General features: G+C 39.0%; 1 protein-coding gene and 3 non-coding genes across 5 annotated transcripts; 2 read left to right on the top strand and 2 right to left on the bottom strand.

Moving 5' to 3' along the window:
- Positions 1 to 1128: 1128 nt before the first annotated feature.
- Positions 1129 to 1200, top strand: trnap-agg. The gene has a single exon. It is a non-coding gene; the product is annotated as a tRNA-Pro (tRNA).
- Positions 1201 to 1481: 281 nt separating this feature from the next.
- On the bottom strand, positions 1482 to 1553 carry trnaw-cca. The gene has a single exon. It is a non-coding gene; the product is annotated as a tRNA-Trp (tRNA).
- Positions 1554 to 1620: 67 nt separating this feature from the next.
- Positions 1621 to 1692, top strand: trnaw-cca. Its single transcript has one exon. It is a non-coding gene; the product is annotated as a tRNA-Trp (tRNA).
- A 293-nt stretch (positions 1693 to 1985) lies between these two features.
- On the bottom strand, positions 1986 to 15576 carry zmp:0000000529 (WD repeat-containing protein 20). Of its 2 annotated transcripts, none has more exons than XM_027022939.2 (4): positions 15187 to 15576; positions 8021 to 8203; positions 4453 to 5802; positions 1986 to 4290 (listed from the first exon to the last, which is right to left on the bottom strand). In XM_027022939.2, exons 1-4 carry the CDS (start codon positions 15565 to 15567, stop codon positions 4231 to 4233), a joined length of 1974 nt encoding a protein of 657 aa, XP_026878740.2. In that variant the 5' UTR covers positions 15568 to 15576; the 3' UTR covers positions 1986 to 4230. The 2 variants fall into 2 exon arrangements, with proteins under 2 accessions (XP_026878740.2, XP_026878739.2); XM_027022938.2 differs by having other exon boundaries at positions 15459 to 15567.
- Positions 15577 to 20094: the final 4518 nt, after the last annotated feature.

The raw sequence follows: 20094 nt of genomic DNA, 5'->3' as shown, positions 1-20094 counted from the left end.
TCCTCCAACACACTCGGGTACACAATTAATTGCGCCTTTATTGCAGAGATCTCCGGAGAGGCACTACACCACGCCGGGTGCACCTAAATCAGGAAGTAGCTCTGCCTTTGCCGGCGAACAAACATACATACATACATACATACATACATACATACATACATATATATATATATATATATATGTATGTATGTATGTATGTATATATGGAAGACTGCACCCCAAACACCTCCTCACAAGCATTCTTTGTGTTTCCCACCCCATCTGTTTAACTGAGACGGCAGCCTTTTGATCACCTGTTTTACAACACCCTTACACACACATACTCTTTTCACCTCCCCCTCGCTTCTTTGATCTCCGTGCGTTCTCCTCCATTGCCAAGTTTCTTCCTAAAGCTGCAGTACTATATGCAACAAGCCTATGCATTATCTAATAGCCCTAATACCTCTCACCCTTTAAATAATGCAATGTAATTACTCGGCCACATTCTATACGTCATGCTATGTCACGTGCCTTTCCTCACTAACCCCAACTCACAAATGTCATGCGCAAACCTATTCAACGGCCTATCGACGCCATTGGCGTGGTTGCCAAGCTAACTGCTTAGGGGAAAATGTCAAAATGTACTGACTAGAGGCAATTGTTAAGAAATAGTTATAGTCATTGTCTATGACAATTTCTACAGTTCTTAATCTACAACCTTCCGTCTGTCTTCGCTGTGACGTTGGTGATCACGCCGTAACAAATCCTGCTGCTAAATTAGCCATCCGTTTAGTCACGTGCCTCACATTCTGTAAGCAGAAATGTTCACTAGCAAACTGTTAGAATACAAGAAACAATGACAAATGTCTTTGGAAAAATGATGTTCATGTAAATATGAAACTACGTCTCACAAATGAAAAAGTATATGTCATATGTTGCGTTTTCTTCTTGCTACTGGAGGCACAAACACCTGATTGTTGAACACAATCAGAAGTTGACCTTTCTGCAAAAATGCAAGGGGTTTCCAATTTGTGATTTTTAATCAGTACACTGGAGAGCCAAATATTAAACCCCCCCGTCAAACCCCCCCCCCAAAAAAAAACATTAATGTGAGACCACATATACAAAGACTACAAAAAACATCGTTGTGGCTCGTTGGTCTAGGGGTATGATTCTCGCTTAGGGTGCGAGAGGTCCCGGGTTCAAATCCCGGACGAGCCCGTATTTTTCTCACTCATTGATTCTATTTAAATACAATAAAAAAGGCACATTTATTTAAAGTGATCATAACAATGTACTTCACAATATTGTTATCGGTCGGTACATGTTACCACACAAAACTATAAAGGTTTGGCCATTTCCGACGACCAGATCAGAGCAAAAAAAAAAAAAAAAAAAAAAAAAGGAAATCCCATTGCAGTGCTGATACAGCCGTGTTTGCTGTACGTACATAAATAAAATAATCGTGAGAGCCACCATACAAGCCACGTACCCAACAAGGTTAACCCCGACGTGATTTGAACACGCAATCTTTTGATTTGGAGTCAGACGCACTACCATTGCGCCACGAAGTCATTGAAGTTTAGACTTAGTGCAAGCCTCCGCCCTATTAAAAGTATATTTACTCTATATGGCTTTACAGACCTCGTGGCGCAACGGTAGCGCGTCTGACTCCAGATCAGAAGGTTGCGTGTTCAAATCACGTCGGGGTCAACCTTTTTAAGGCATACAGAACTTAGTTTCCCGAAAGCTGAAGACCCACCTTTTATCACCTACTTCGTTGTTTGCATCTTTGGAACCATCCTCTGTTCACCTGGTTCACCTTATATCACAGTGACGGTCTGATTTTTATTTTATTTTATCTGGGCCCCTTTCTATTAGTTTTCTATGTGGGACGCTAGAGAAGTAGCTAGACCTTTTTTTTTTTTTTTTTTTTTTTTCCAATTCTGCAAACATCCACGTAAAGTGCTGTGTATTTCACACATGAAAATATTCCTCACTGCAAATTTCATGAAGGCATCAATTTATTAGGTAACAATTAGCCTCTATAGTAAAACAGTCTATAAAAGAGATTTATGGCATTTGATATTTAATTACAGATATCCATATACAAACTTGATATAGTGATGTTTGCCACTTAGGCATTACTGTATGTTAAATGAACACACATTCTGAAACAACAACACATGCCAAGGAAGTTCTGTAAACCACTTTAAAAAAGAAAAGCATTATTACAGAATGGGCCCCCATTCTCCAACGGTGTGCCTAAATGTCCATTGTTATTCTTACAATACTTAACAAGGCCAGACTGCATTTCAGCCATGCAGGAAGGAGCCTTCAGTGTATATAACTTGATAAGCACAAGATGATCTTTTTTTGTAACCAGGTTATTTACTTTTTTGCACTCAACTGTTAGGACATACATACACTGATGAGACAAAAGCCCCACACATTTCTGAAATAAAATGGATGATTATGCCTAGTAATTTTTTATCTGCTTATATGCTAAAAACACACAACAAGGATACGACATACACCAAATTAATTGGTCCACTGCATTTCCCCATGTTATTCCCCCAATAAAGACAGCTCTGTCATGGCCTGCAAGGCTATAGTCATATGAATGAAAAAGCAGGGGAAAGATTCTTGTGTTAAAACTTAAAAACTCCTAAAAACACAAACACAATTAACAGTCACATATAATAATTCAGGGGAAAATATTGTGATCACCAGTGAAAAAACAGCATGTAGTTTAATGGATACGAAGAATAAAATGAGAGAACTGATATCCAATAACTTTAGTAGCTTGATGTTTCTTAAAGAAAGACCATTTATTAGGAAAAAATGGGCTGAAAGTATGCCTCTAGGGGGTGTACTTCACACAGGAGGATCACAGAGTCAAACCGGCTGGCCAAGCTAACTATTCATACATCTTAAGATATGTGGGATTTGTTATAGCCATATAGCAACTGAAGGTACATGACATCTAGTCTACACACAGTTGTATAATTAGATATTTTGCAACAAACTGAAAAAAATAGATTAAGAAGAGTTAGGTAAGCCATCTAACTCGCTGATTCCACCTTTTGGAATGTCCATTTGGACCCCTCTAACTTGCTGAATTCAAATGGTTAAAATGTGCAAAATCTTGCAAGAGGCATAGCAGGTAATACGTACAACGTAGATGCTACAATAGTTAAATTAACTACTTAACTACAGTAAGTATCCTTCTTTGATTAGTTTTACTTTGGGTTCAACATAGTAAATGTTCATGATTAACTCAGAAGTCATTGAATAATAAATAATTTTAATTTTATTTTTGTGCACTAGTTTTCAACGACTGGGGGTTAATTAATAGCTGAGAACTGTAAAGAGGTCCCTTTTTTTTCTTACCCATTTACTGGACTGTATCTGATGGCATTTTAACTAATTTATAAATGGGTATTGGCCTTGTTGAAAACAGCTCTTCAGGACATTTCCTATGAATCAGCAACCCAGAGAGCTTAGTTGTCTGGAAAAATGGACTTTGGCTAAATCTCAGTTCTAAATGTCAGAGCACAGAATGCAAATATATAGTACTCATTGGTCTTGTTGGTGTAGGAGGTGCTAGTATTAAGAAACAAAAACTTCAGGACCCTCCCCCTTTTTTTCTCACAAGCATTCTTTGCAACTGTCATTATGTACAATATAGGATCTTCATATATTAAGTAAGTACATTATTCCAATACGTTTAGTCCTCTGCCATTATATTCTGAATATGTACAATATAAATTACTACAGTTTCAATGATAAATAAATAAGGTACAATGGCCGTGGCATCGAAGTTTCTGTAGTTTTTTTCCCCTTCTACTTCTTCTCATCCTTTGCAATAAGTGAGGTGGAGGAAAGACTATAGTGGAAGGAATGTTTCAGTCTCCATGTTGTTCTGCAGTTCATCAAAGGAAAGTGATTTACAGAAGGATAGATGGCATAGAGACAGAAGTAAAGATGTGTATAATTGAGTAGAATGAGCCTGTCTGCATATTTGTGTTACATGTCTTTAGATAAGCTGTGTTTTTGTGTTCTCCAGGATGGTAATTATGACTAAGTTATAAGTCTGGATGAGCTGAAGGTGAGGAGTAACATTCTCAGTGTAACAGTGATACCACTGCAGCACACTACCTCCTGGTATAGGATAGGAAGCCAAGTCTCTGAAAAACAGGAAGCAAGAAGCGTGGGTACAGGTGATCAAGCTTATAGTTCTGTTGCTGGCTATACCACTGTCCCACTCGGTGAGTTTCCATTTTGTGTTGATAATGGTTGTGAAGGATGCTACATCATCAAGGTAAAAAAGAGACATTTATGATGAATTAGTTTTCAATTTTACAAGACCATGAAAACACAAAAATGTACACTGAAGTAGCTAAAGAATGTAATATCATCTGGCTGAATTAATTTCTTCCTCACTATCTTTACCATATTTCAAGGACTCACCACTTTGCCTGGCCTTGCCCATGTACAGATGAGTCCCTCTTGACATGCCGTGATGATGCAATCATCCATGAAGACCAGAACTGTGAGTCTCTCATGGGCGATCTTCTTACACACCAGTGGCTCCAGCAACGGCACCTCATTCATGCGTGGGCACAGCGTTGTTCCTAGCACCTTGGAGGCATCTAGGCGGTTGCTACGTGGCGCTACATTGATCTTGTCATTGCTCTTGCTGATATTTCCAAGGCTGTGGTAACGTTTGTGCTCTTTTTCTCCTCCTGTGCCCGATTTGTCTGATTTTCGCTCCTGCAGAGACAGTGTTGCGAAGCGTCCAATGCTGAATGGCGTACTTCCTCCTGCACTGTTGGATCCTACTGTCCCTCCACTCTCTGTCACTCCCTGGCTTTTGGTAGCATTGGCAACAGCAGGGTGGGGGAGGGAGTTGGACCGGGACAGTGAGCGAGGCAAAGGTAGGGGCAGCGTCACTGGCTGATTGGAAGGATGATGGTGACCTTCAACCCCTCCACTTCCACTTGTGCTGTTCATTCCACCACTGACAGAAGGTGGCGCATTGGGACTGAAAGTGTTGGTAAGGGCACGGGACAGCGGCAAGCGTGGATACAGAATATCATCAGTAAGGTCCCACAAGCAGAACTGTGTGTCCTGTCCGACTGATCCAAACCGGTATGACACAGAAGGTGCTCCACCTTTGGAACTGTGACGAGAGAGACGGGACAGAGTACTGCTCGTGCGCACACGACTGAAGTTCAGTGCTCCCTGGTGAAGGTCCTCTTCACTGCCACTTAGTTCCATTGGCTCTTCTTCTTCTATGCTGGTGGTAAAGGGGTCAAAGGCCACTACATTGACCCATGACTTGTGGCCGTGACCCCGAGCAACCACGCGGCTCTCCGTAAATGACCACACAGTGACCAGGTCATCTTCACCACCTGTAGCCAGGTACTTCCCGTCTGGGCTCCACGACACGCAGAGCAGACCGCCAAAGTAACTCTTCATGATGCCTTGCAGTTCCATTGAGTCAAAGTGGAAGACACGGAGACAGCCATCCTGGCCCACGCAGGCCACATGTACACCGTCCGGAGAGAATGAAAACTCATTTAGGCCTCCCTCACCTACTGCCCAGCGCAGTAAGGGGTTGCGAGGTGTCTTGGTCTTGCATGCGTAGACAGTAAAACCCTCCCCCTGTCGGAGCAGCGAGTATTGTGGAGCAGTGGTACCACAGGGGTGCTCTACATTGTAGAGGTAGAGGTGGCCGCTGGCATGAGAGGCCAGGAACAGATTCTCAGATTTGGGCAACCATTTCAGACATGTCACTTTAGTTTTGTCTATTAATCTCTGGAAAGCAAAGGAGAGATAATACCAGGTATGTTATAGACTTTTCAGAATATCTAGATGGCCATTATTACTGATTTCCCATTTTAGTTCCCAATATTAGTTTTTCCACTTATGGTACAACAATAAACCCAACTAAGAGAATGAAGACTGCATGTGATAAATCCTTCAGTTTGAAGCCAGCAGACCTTCACTTTATGAAGTAGATTTTCTAAATTACTTTCTTACCTGCAAACCCAAATTAGACTAGTGCAGTGTTTTTTAATCTTGGGCTGCAAGTTGACCTGCACTTCACATTTTAATTTAAACTACACACACCCAACACCAAATAAATGACAATTCACAAATTTAACTTTAAAAATTTGCTAAAATGTGAAGTGTAGAGGAATTTGAGGTCCAAGAATGAGTGCTCTAGTAAATGTCTGAATAGATCAATTTATCTTTCTGCAGAGAAGAACGGTTGTCCAATGCCTTCCAGGCAAGCCAGCAAATCCAAAGGTTCATTACAAATGTGCTGCAACATTCTAAGGTAGGTTTATGCCTTTTTTCTCCTAATTTTATTTGTTAAGCCATTTGCTGTAATACAACTACCACCAACATATGTTCAATGTAGTTGTCCATGCTGCAACACAGAGCAGCTGAACCGTCTTGGAGGAAAGCACTAACTGCCCTCATCACCAAACATGAGCACACATTCTCAATGTGTTAGTAGTGTAGCTGTGATTCACAGGGCGCATAGTAACACCATGCCTCCTACCCAGAGTGCAGCAACAATTTTGCTCCCTTGGACTCCCTGGCTGTGGCATCACTGGTACTTGAACCAGCAAGCCCATGATGATGGGGGAAAAATGCTTATCTGTTGTGGAACTCAGGACCTAAAGCCAACTTTTGACACATCTGCCCCTCTGAGATGCTTTGTTTTGTACCATTTTTGTTCCTAATTTCATCAGCACTCTTATCAAGAGCTACTACAATCATTCAAGACACGTACAGGAATGTACAGGAAATATATAATAGTGCTATATGAAGCCAAGCTAATAAAGAGAAAGTCATAATAAAAGGCAGAAGAGTGTACTGATGACCTCATGGTCAAGATAACTATTAGGTGCAAGAGCCAGTTTGGGGCTCTGAAAAGCTCAGCATATCTGATCTGTACAAAGAAAGTCTATCGGACTAAAAAAAAAACAAAAACAAAAACAAAACAACTTTGGCTATAAAAGTGAATTTGATTATTCTGAAAGCTATTACATGCTATTCAATTTATACAGCAAGTATCTACTTGTATCAAGGATCCAGATTTATAAGAATAATCTAGAAAAGCAGACATGCAGATATTGATTCATTAGTGATTATTCATTATTAGTGATTATTCATTATTAGACAGAGTAATCCTGATAACTCATCCCCATTCACTTTCTTTATTTTAAACATTTTTCAGTTTATTACTTCTTTAAAACCTTAACAAGTCAGTGTGAAGGTTAGATCATGGAGAGGAAAGTAAATTTACTTTGGCTGAGAGCTGAATCAGGAAATCTTGATCAAGCAGGAAACACTCATCACACCTTCAATACAGGTCTTTTTAAGAAATAAGAATAATCTCACACAAACGTGCACGCGCAGACACACACACACGATGTCATTCACTATTCAATGTTGTTAGATAGGCCTATTCATAATTACATTTGTAGTTAGAACAAAAATACCTCAAAAAAACAACAAAACAACTAATGAACTTTGTAAGGCCGAAAAGCAGTGCATCCCTGGCAAGATAGATTAAAGAGAGCAACAATTTCATCAGCAGATCACAGTGTAGTTATTTTAAAATGTTTATCCATGTGCTCCTTTTTAAGTTTGAGCACCTGCTCCTTTAAGGGTCTCTTCAGGGCCCTGATGTGAACTTCTAATTGCCAATTCACAAACCTCCAATTGTCACAATGAGGTGTGCTACTTACTGTTCTAACTATTTCTCATATTTGTTGTTTGTATTGTTTTTGTTCATCATTTGTATTGCATTTCATTTATATTTATTTTGCTGCTGGCTTTTAAGTGACATCATGGTTTCCATCATGGTTTCCACAGTATCTATACATAGCCATCATGTCCATCTTAATATGAAGAAGGAATCTTGTAAAAGATTGTACAACATAAAAGTCACTAACTAAAATTCACAAATTTTAATTTGAACTTTTTTTTGCTATGCACTTTCGGTTTACAAACACACCTCTTCATTGAAGAGCTTGCTGGTCTCTTTCTTGATAGGGTCCAGGTACTGCACCTGGCCTGCAGAAAAGCCCACGATGAGAGCCACACTGTCTGCAGTGGCGGAGTACTGATTGAAGTCATGACAGGTGGGCTGTGTCCCCTTGTATATACGCTTATCTATAGGCTTACTAAGATCCACGGCCTACAGGGACACACACAGAAAGAGAGACAGAGAGAGAGGTCAGACACCATAAAACAATCTACCAGTGTATTTACACTTTTCTGTCATGGCTATGCCTTTTGATGCTTCACCCATCCATCCCTTTTGCTGTTGAGGGGCATGGGCGAAGCATCTTGCAAGAAACCTGCTTTTCTATTAGCACCTAACCAAGTTTCTTCCCACTTGGATTTAGATTTTTGGAAGGACAACAGTTCAATATGAATTCTGAATTCTTCTCCTTGCAGCACAATAGACAGCAGAATGAGAGATGACATACTTTTACCTGGTAATATTTTTAATACTTTATTAAAACATTAATAGAATAACATGCAGCCAACTTTCAAACTTCCCAGACATACCTAACAGTTGCACCGAGTTGCACGTGTACCATATGTCATAATGAATAATATTGTTTGTGTACGGCATTGGATGATTTTTTTTTTTTTTTTTGTCTTGATGGCTGCAAAATTTGCTGCCACCAGATAACCTTTCTTCAGGGGCAAACAGCAATCCATGATGTAAACATTGTAGTGGGTTGTGAACATAAAACCATGTGCTCAGCTCACAAAATAGAAGTAAATGGAGGAAAAGCCTGAGTGCTCTGAACAAATTGCTTTTTTTGTGGCGGTCTTTATATAAGGTCTCAGCATTATCTAAAAAGATTTTGTATTAAAGCAATGTAAATTACTTTGCAGCACTGCAAGAATGACCAAGAACAGCAGTTTTCATTACACTGTCAACATAATACTGTATTCAGCCATGAATATGGCGGTCGTAGCGCAGTACCACTGCCCTAACACTGTAGGTACTTGACTAGTAATCAGAAGGTTGCTAGTTCAAGCCCCACTGCCTTCAAGTTGCCATTGTTGTGTCCCTGAGCAAGGCCCTTAACCCTCAATTGCTCAAATTGTACTCAGCCATAATTGTAAGTTGCTTTGGATAAATGTGTCAACTAAATGCCATACATGTTTGAACAGTCAAAGATATATGTAATTAACACAAGAAAATGAACTGAAGCTGGTCCAAGCATCATAGTCTTTGCCATATAGCTGGCAATAAATAACTAAAATAATCCAAATTGCACACCCCCTCCTCACCATCAGCCCCCCATTAGACTACAGCTGATTCATTAACCATCATATGCCCTTTGTGTTCTGCAATAAATTCTTCTAACAAATTCCTACTGGATGATGAATGGTATAGATTCTTGATATTCTTTACTGATGCTAGAAGATAAGTCATAAAACATTGAATGGATTTGGTGCAGTCAGAGCCTTTTGTGATTATCTTACAATTATTTTAATCTGTTAAGGCTGTCTGAGCCAAGAGGTACACTTTGCACTCATTGCTAAACAGTGGTACATTGCTATAGCCTCTCTTTTGTTAGAGAATCAGCAACTCTCCAATTTTTCTCTTACCATCATCATGTGCTGCATGGCTGCCCTTTAGGCAAAGTACTGCTAGCATAAGCAATGTCTTCTACAATTGGATTTCTGACAAGATGGTGAACAGAGTATGCACATGTTTGAACCTGTCGTCCATCAAGTACTGTGTTGCATTTAAAAACGTCCTTACATCACAGTTTTATATTATTCCTATTTTGAGATCTGAGTTAACGATTACTTTCTTAATTTTTGTAATCTTGATGAACGGTTGAAACGTCCGTCCTGGATGGATCATCCATCATCAGTTTCCTTGGTTTCCTTGCAGAAAGTCACAGAAGACAAGTGCTATCTCTCCTAGCCTGACCAACTATAGATTGGAAATGTGAACATAGCCAAAGTGATTCTGTTAAGTGAACTGGTTTTATTTTCTTTTCAATTTTCTGAAAACAGGTGATATTCATGAACACAATAACAAAACAGTCTACAACAAGAGGGTTTCTGGTGGGTCCTATGAGGTTGCATCCCTTTTTATGGACAAGGATGCTCTTCTGGCTTCCTCATATAGAGGCCTTCACCATGCACTTCAGTGTTTTGTATGTGAATGTGACATGAAAATGATAAGTGAGTGAGAACCATTCCTCCAAAAGGAAAATTTTAAGTACCTTAGGGTCTTGTTAATGAGTGATGGGAAGAGGGATCGTGAGATAGACCACAGATTAGAAACCTGAGCTTCGCTGTCCACCCTATTGCCACCACAAGCCTAAAATGGACTAACATTAATAAGACTAACGATGAAATGAGATTAATGATAATTATGAAGCACTCTCCAAATACTTATACATGGGAATTTGTCAAATATAATACTAACAAATTTTCAAGACATTGTAAGACTGTTCCATAATATAAAAGAAACTGAACTAATTAAAACAAATAAGCTCTTTCAGGGTCAGAGAAGAGGATGAAAATATAGAACTTGTAAACCATTAATCAAAACTGGACAAGATATATACCAGAAAGATGAAGAGTGCTTATATTTTGATGTAGCAATGACAAAATGGGCCAAAAATGCCATTCAGTTATTCCTTCTAAAAGATAAACATAGATTTGAATAATTGGAACTAAATTTAGCCCCTATGAGCACCACCAGTTTTAAACTAATTTTTAAATCTGAAATTGTACACATTACACAATGATTGTTCAGGATTCAAATTGAAGTAGACACTTGGAAGAAGACATGCATTTACATCCAGGCTTATTTTTTCCATCATATAGGTTCCATCTGAGCTCAACTAATACAGAAGAAAATGTCAAAAACAAAAAACACCTATTTTGGGGTTTTATAATGTGCATTTGGATGCTGAAGATTCATTTTCAGTCAGACTCCGTATCTCCTGATTAACCAGGGTACTGTCCAATAAAGTGAAAATTTTTGAGCATATACATGAAATTATTTAGGAGCTACACAGTACTTTCCATTAGTTGTGCTAGACATCTTCAAAGAGCCCAAAATCCTCTCCAAATGCACACAAAGTCATTAGTCACTATACATCAAGTGTTCAAGATTTTTCCAGCATTGAATGTAAACATCCAGTGATTAGCAATACAAACATCGCAGTCCACGCTAGAATTCTCTCAGCTTCCAGCTCATAATGCCCCCAAACGACTCCACATAAACTCCAGCTACAATAAGCCTCTTCCTTTCCATAATGTCCAAAAGCATTGGCGATCAACTTATTGACTAAAAACAATATCTATGGCTGCATCAGTTTTGCCAAACAGTGTCACACGCAGGCACAGCACCATCTGGCTTAGAATGCAATGTTTTACTGTGCGCATGGCTATAGTTGACTGAGTGGTTGACCAAATGAGGCAAGTGAGGAACGCATGCTTTTGTCTAAGTGTCCTCTATTTGTTGAAACTGTTGCTAAAATCACACCACTTGCGCCTGGAAAACTTTTGGGAAGTAACCAAAGGCTTGTGCATTTTTTTGCATTAGGTTACTAAGGAAAGGAACACAAATAAAGAACTTTACTAACATTCTATGTACTTTTTAAAACATGTCACGCAGTTGCTTTGATGGTAATTGAATTTTGTTTGACAATATGAAATTATTTTATACTGGAAGCAGGTTCTAAAAGGCTATTTAAAAAGGACAGGCACAATAGCTGTGAAAATTTACCAATAAAAAACCCCCAAAAAACCGCACAGTGTATTCAGTATGGGATTTCTGGTCAACGGTTGCATGTAGACATCTGAAGAACAAGTGGGGGGGGGGAAGAAAAAAAGAAAATCGGTAAGCGGGTACTTATATTAGTCCTAATAAATTTTATGTTGATAATAGTATTGTATTTTAAGAATATTCGATGTCATCAAGTGATTTAATTGAGTATACAGGTGCACTAACCAGATAAGGCACACAAATTCAAGAAATTTGGCAACAAAGATGCTTTACTCTGAAGGAAGATTTACATTAAAGTGCTATAATTGTTTTTTTGTTTTATTTTTTTAAATCAGAAAAGTAGGCTAAGGACAATCTTGATGCTAGAACACCCAAAATGCTAACTAGCATAAAAAATGCTAATGGACAATGTGCCCTTAGGTTGCTAGTGGGGGAATGGTAGGCTAACTGTACCTTATATACAACTTTATTATGACGTTCCACAACCTCGTTGTCGCTGATCAAAATTGCAGAGTACAAGTCACTCTCTCTGTGGCTCCACCATGGTCAACATATGGTTGTTGAATTATTTGCTCTTTTGAGCTTAATCTACATTCCATTTTCAATCAAATTTAAGTGATGTGTGACTCCTGTCCATCATACAGTCATCCCCCCAATTGAATATTCATCTTTCACAGTTGAAGGTCTGGGTTTCTTAACATTTCGATTACATAATCAAATTTAGAATGGCTGTTGACGGCAGTAAATAGATCAATAGCAAAGTTGATGGAGGAGGAGAAAGAAACTCATTTATAAAAGCTTGAAAGGAGATATGTAGACAACATGTGACAACATCTTACTGATGATGAAGAAAGCTCTGATCCTGAGACCAATCACTAAAAAATGAATCACAGTTGCATTACTACATATGATAAGATTTAATTTGTTTCTCATTTCACAATTAGTTGAAGTAGCTAATTTCATGGACCACAATATGCATAATAAACTAAAAAGAACTAGGTTTTGCTCTGAAGCATACCAATTGCACATCTCGAAACTTGCAAATCCTTTCCTAAAGAATCAGTTACTGAATTACTTTTATATTTTATTACATTTCCTGTGAGCCACCATAGCAGAAGTTGTCCAGACGTTTCTTTATATATACACCCCTCAAGCAAGATTGATACTGCTATTCCATAAGAATGACATTGAAACGACTGACCACATTTTTACTGTGCAAATAGCAAGAGACTTTTTTATGTTCACTATGAAGACATCTAGCATGCTTTCTCTCAAGATAGAGAGAGAGCATTGTGTGTCTTGGAATAGAGCTTTTTGTCATTACTGTACTGCTTGTTACCATTGTTTATTTTTGAAATAGGCTTGTATGTTACCTTAATGTTACCTGAATGTATGTCACTTGTTACCTTAATGTTGACCTTCACTAATTTTAATAAAAATAATATTGTAAAAACAAGTGCATACATGAAATGTTGATTCCATTTATTATGCATCAATACAGAAAGAGTAATATAAGCAGTGTCCACTTTTTATCAGTGTATAGAAACAGTGAACTGACAAATTCTACAAATAAACAGGAAATAATACTATTTTTACCCATTATGCCATAAAGCTTAAGCAGAAAGAAACTTTGTTGGTTGAGAATGTCCTTACAATTATGCAAATAGAAATTTTCCATCCATCCCTCCCTCCCTGGCAAACGTACGTACTATACGTGTCCACAAGGGATTGTGGGATGGTGAACAGTGCAAACATAACTGACAGCAAAATGACAAATATTGAGATAGTTTCAAATTTACCCAAAATCACATGCAGCAGCATGTGATTTGACCAGTCAGAAAAAAGGCCCATTGTCCGTGCAACACCAGGATGTGACTACATAGTTCCAAAACTTAAATTCAAACACTTAAATTCAAAATTAAAAGAAATGCTGCATGCCAGAACATTTCTGACATACTTAGATCCAGCATGCCATCAGCATGTGTTTAAGCTCAGTATTTGCAGATCAGCACATTTCAAAAATATCATATTTAAGCAGGAATGCGTCAACGGTTGCCTTTAATACAAATGAGGAATGTTTTAACTACAAGTCTACCATACTTCACTGAAATATTTAACCCAAAAGTGTATTTCAGAACCAAGTTAATGAGCATAGCCTACATGACTAAAAAAGAATTAATTTGAAAACCAAGACCTCATGATTGACATCATGAGTATCAAAGATGTGGAGAGAGAAATCGTTCATACATGCAGTGAACACATACCATTAGCCATGCCAGAACAATGTAAATGCATCAGAGGAAAATCTGTTGTAATATTAAAAGGCCTACCCTGCAGGACAGGTTTACAAATGATACACAGGCAAACAATTTGATGAACTGATAATGTGTGATCTATTTAAGCCTCAAAGTAATATATGCTAAAAGGGCCAATTGGTAGGATCACAAGATTCCTTTATCCCTGCATTTTCTGTGCACTTCCTGTCAGTGCAAACAGGTTTCTTACACTTTCAGCTACCCCATGATTCCTGTCCTTAAAGACTCTGTAAATCCTCATGCTAGCCAACCATATGTAGGTTAAACAGACATTGACTATTGTACAATAAATAAATATATATATATATATATATATATATATATATATATATATATATATATATATATATATATATATATATATAATAACTAATCACAATGCATTTTTACCAATGCGTGCGTTGTCAGAATCGAAACGGACAACAAATCGTGACGGTTGGAAACATGGAAGGCCTCATGGTGGCCCTCCGAACCTTTTTTCCCCATGAAGCAAGTTCTTCATAAACTGATCCTTTCTGGATTAAAAGCCAACTACCTAGCTAGCTAACGAAACCACTATCTGGGGTTTACGGGTTTAACTGTAACACATGGCACACACCTACTCCTACTCTACTAGCTGGAGCCGACAGATGATACTGCCGTTATTGTGGTAGCTAACTGTTTGCTAACATTTTATTGTCTTATCGATCGTCCGCATTTGGAAGATATCTCTTCCAAACAGTCTGTTGAACACGACTAGCTACAGCCAATAACTTCTTATGTAACTAGCTAAAATCACTTGAATTTAAATGTAGCTAGATTTAATAACAGTTAGGTTATGGCACATCGGTTTATTTATCCAAGGACACACAAACTACATATAAAGCAACCAATATGCATTAGCTAGCTAGCCTTCTAACAAAGTGGATAACGTATTGGTAAAATAGACATACTAGTTTGCTAGAGCTAGCCAAGTGGGTCGCTAGCAGGGCAAACCTCAGGTTAGCAACAATAAGCTTGTGAAGCAAACCAAATAGGTAACTAGCTACCTAGCTAGCATATATGCATGCCAGTTCAGCAATATTAGATTTCCTGGTGCTCTCCCACCTTTTTGATGTTTGTGTACGTATAGAAGTAAAGTTCCCTGCCGATGTTGAAACAGACTCGTTCGGATTCCTCACTCGGGTCTTCCGGCTGAAGCTTCACCATGGAGACCCGAACCGGGGGCAGGAAACCTGCCGGAGAGGAGTTGGCTGCGGCACTGGAGGAGGAGGTTGCCCCGGGCCCCTGCACCAGCCCAACACCACCGCCCGGTATCGAACCCGGTCCAGCCCCGGGGCCCACTGTGGAACTCGCTGAAGGACCCCGGGATAACCCACCTCTTTGCTGTGAATCCGAAAGCGTAAGTAGCTTGTAAAAACCCTCTCTAGTCCGGAATTGGCATTTAATCTCATTGATATCCTTCAGAGCGCCTCCATCACCGGCCATCTTTAGTACAAACAAGCCGCACAGGAAACACCGAATCCCTGACCTGGAAACAATAGTCAAAAAACTATAACGAAAACTGGTGCGTAAAAGGGTTGGTGGGAACACTGGAAAAAAACCGAACGCATCTATCCAAATCGATAGATACGCAGAATTTAAGTTCTTAAAAAGAGAAGAATCCGATTTTCATTATCCCGCGGTTCTAGCTTCATTCAGAACGCAGTATGATGTCATAGACAAGCGTGCGTGTGACAACCCCAAAGAACAGAAAACTCATTACACAACGGCAAATTCGGGGAGGCGTTTGTCCGCGTCTATATTCAAGATAAACTAACACTTTTATGCAATCTCTATAGCCAGATTTGCGGTCTCGTGCAATACTGCATATTCGCAACGCTGAGCCAGCCCGCACTTTTAGTCCAGTAATTACAGAACCCTGCATATTCTTGATTAAACGTTTGATAGAAATACAGAGTGACAAAACCGTAAAGTGAAGTAGATTGTTCTCGATATATTTTCCATAATATCCCCCCAAATAACATGATTCGTTCTAGAGCGTTATTTTTAAGGTCATTTAATTTAGATATCTTTTTACGTTTTCCAAGATGACAGCAGAACAGCTTGTCTTTGTTTTCCCTTTTGTCATTCTTGTACAGAAAGCAGTTGTTACACCACTATGTATATTTTTTGTATTAACTTTGTGAAAAAGAGTAACTATTCGTCTGTAGATAATTTTACTTGACTAATGCTAACCACATACTAGAAAAGTTTGAAACCAACCTTCAAAATACTTTTAAGAGAATAAATTCGGACAACCTATCACTTATAAAGACATTACATTTTTTTAGAGAAACTGTTAAACAATGGAACAGAAGCAGCTTTTTGTCATAGCTCTCCATTTGTGTGTAGTGATTTGTACTAAAAACAGTTAAAAATAGAAAAAAGACAAGAACCTTGTACCCTGTATCCTCTTTGCTGCTCCCTGTTTGGTGCTGGAGAGATCTCATCTATTGGTTGTTGACAATGTCCATGTCATTATAGGCATAATCTTTGCTGGTGATATTGGGGACATGTTCCCACCTATTTCTGAAATGGCTGATTTTGTCCCCACACCTTTTTGAAAATGTACTCTAAAATGTTTTATATAACATGTTGTATAACATTCACTATAACTTGTTTTAGTTAAAAAAACAAAATGCATTATGTTACATAAAACACGCATGCTTATATTTTGTCACAAAATACTGAGTTAATAAATATGGCACAAACATTTCATGAAACAAAACAAATTTTTAATCAAAATGAAAAACAATTGTACTACAAATATATATTTAAATCATAGTACTCATACTCCTTCAAACCCATGAGGCTTGGCAAATGTGGCTATAAAACCTTTCGTGAACCTTTACCTTTCAGTCCTAGCAATGATTTCTTTTTAATGAATAGGCTTGCCTGAAGATTTGATTTCTTAAAGGGAACCTGAATTTGAGTTGTAGACTAAATTGTACGCAATACTTGGTCTTCTTGTCCTCAGCACTTTTCAATGAAAAGTTATGCTCATGTATGTTACTATTTGGTTATTTATTTGGCTTGTTATTTATATGGCTGGATGCCAAGCGCTCTGACAGTAACCCAGGAAATGCCAAGTAGATTGGTTGAAGAAGCATTTCAACTTGTTCAGCTGCAGACTGGAATTCTTTAGATGGTGCAGTACAGCTTGCAGTTATACTTATCAGAGTGTTCACATATATTGTCAATGTAATACATTCTGTAAGCCCTGCAGGATTATAACCAACGTTTTCTGAAAGGTAATGGTGCTGAGTCCCATACAGGACCCAGCAGAATCCCAACAACTCTTTGTGCATTACAACAGCATCAGGTCCTGGCTGTCCAGATGCAGCAGAACTTGATATGTGCTCTGAGGATGATCATTGAGAATATTGTGGCCCCTTTCACCCTTTCAGAAGTGAAAGCACATCATCCATGTGCTGCAGTGGACAGCTGTCTATGTTTTATTGAGCTCAGAGACTGACACACTTGGCAAAGCATCAATCCTTTGAACGATGCCCTCTCTGATCAAGCATATCAGCAAAGTAGAGACAGCAATTTGCAGTGCAGTTTTGGAGAGACAGAAATGGCTTTATCTGAGACCTAAACATTGGGGATAAAGACCTTTGCACAACCCAGAATGCCTGATGAAGGAGATGCAGAGAGGCACCTAATTGGGGTGAGCCCCCAAGGTTGAAAGGAGGAAATAGGTGGCAGGATGTGGTGGCTGTCATTACAAAGATGTAAGCCTTTTAATGAGATCCACACTGATCAGCGCAGAGCATGATAGGCAGAGAATTAGGTTCTGAGATGTCAAGCAGATAGTAGTTTTTCACCTTGTATTGCAGTATCCAGAGGTTCACCTGTGCTCTGATCTATTTGACTCTCACACTTGCATACTTAATCTTACTAAAACTGCCTTTCCTCATTACATGCAATGAAAATTGGCCCACACTTTTATTTAATCAACACTAGATTACTGTAATGGTCTTCTAAATGGATGCTCTAAAAATTTATTGAGTAGGAGGATCACATGACCTTTCAGCTGTGATGCCCAGATAGTTTTGTGTGCTGCTCACAAACCTTTCACCTGATTTAATCAAGATTAATTATAATTGCAATCCATATTTATGTCTCTTAAATGATCTTAGTTGGAAGTTAGTGCAAAGTAAAATGTTCTTTGTGGGTTTTACCTCGGCTAAGAAAACAGTCCTCTAGAATTGGATTACACCTAGGATCTATATGCACTTATTTTGAATACCTAATCAGGTAACGATAGTAAATCTTGAGGGCACACCAGCACTGCTCAACCAAGACATACTACTGCTGTTGAAGCTTGCCAATCCTTTGCATCACACATTCTAAAGTGAGTGACAGGACCTGGAGAGAATCAGATGAGACAAGAGAAGGAAGAGGAAGAATCCTGCAGTGAGAAGAACAGAACCAGGGCCCTGTGTGGCATCTGGAGACCATATGGTCAGCTGGACAGGTTAGTGGTGGCAGCTTTGTCCTGAGCATAGGACATGGCAGAGTTGTTGTCATCCTGAGTGTGGCAGAGGTAGGGCCTCCTGCGAGTAGGGCATCTCAGGGCACAGCAGGAGCAAAGCCCTCAGTTTGGCAAGGCATATTGGAGGTGATGTCCTTGGGTTGGCAGGGTATAGTGAGAGGAATGCCCTTAGAACATTGCGGAGGCAGCGCCTTCAGGGATAGCTCCCTCTGGTGAGCAGAGCACAGGAGGAGCCCCCTCTGGTGCAGGACATGAGTAGGGTGCCAGGACTCTGGTGCTGGAGCTTGGGATGAGAGAGGGGGAGCCAGACAAACAAAATCCTGGGCAACCCTTTCACTTCTGAGTCTTGGTTGCTCTCAAGGTTTCCTCATGATCTGAAAGTTTTTCTTTACTAATGTTGCCTTGTAATTGGACTCTGATGTCTGTACAGCTGGTTTGTGATAACACCTGTAATGAAAAGTACTATACAAGTAAATTTGAACTGAATGATACATGGGTAAGCTCATGAAATTTAAGATGATTTAAATAAAATAAACAATTTTATTACCATGATAAGTCTGTTTGCTTTACTTAACTTTGATAATTGAAAGATTGCTGTCTCCCCCACCCCTTCACAATTTATCTCTATAAACATTTATCTAAAGGTTCACAAAGAAATGTGGTTTTAAAATCAGTAAGTTGAGAATTGCCTGATCTGGAGTGGGTCTGTAAAGACGTCCAAGATTGTCTGTTGATAGTAGTCGAGTGCAGTCATTAAGTGTCCATCAACAACGCAAGATGAAGTTTCTCCTCGCCAACTTCCAGCTGTGGTAGGCACCTAACCATGGTCACTACTGCTAGGTCCACTAAACCTCTAACTAGCTAAGAACTGCATGAATAAATGAATTATCAAACAAATTAACACATATGTGTATCCCAAAAAACAAACAAACTTGAGCACTGGTTTATCAGGTGATAAGATCTGTAATAGGCTGATCTGACCTTGTTCGTGAGCAATTGGGCGAATTATCTTACTATAAAGCGGCACTTTTAAATGCTGTTGGAGGGATGCAAAAGCTGTGTTTTAGAGCACTTAAAGTGGCGAGTTTTTATTACGGAGTTTTAAACTGACATATAATGGTTGATTTTTGCGCCGTTTTACAAATAAAATGCATTTACTTTGAGACGAATTTTGACTATTTTGGCTTTCCATAATGTAAAGCCCCACACGAGTTCTTATCGAGAGGGAGGGGATAGGACAGGTGAGATTGAATGAGACTGATGGAAGCTCATAGCTCCGCACTTCGATGCTCTTCCAAAAGTATTTTAGAATAAATGTCTCTTTTATGTTATCGTGGTTTAAAATCGTTCCATAAAAATCATGTAATTTAATGTTTAAGTATTTAAATGTCCACGATAAAAGTTATCATTTTTAAATTAAGAGCAGGTCGTAGACTACTTGGTCCGGCCTTCCTTATGACGGATAAAGAGTACGC

Source organism: Electrophorus electricus, chromosome 15 (genome assembly GCF_013358815.1).
Source record: "Electrophorus electricus isolate fEleEle1 chromosome 15, fEleEle1.pri, whole genome shotgun sequence".
NCBI classification, from domain to species: domain Eukaryota; kingdom Metazoa; phylum Chordata; class Actinopteri; order Gymnotiformes; family Gymnotidae; genus Electrophorus; species Electrophorus electricus.
This window is presented reverse-complemented; position numbering and strand designations above follow the sequence as displayed.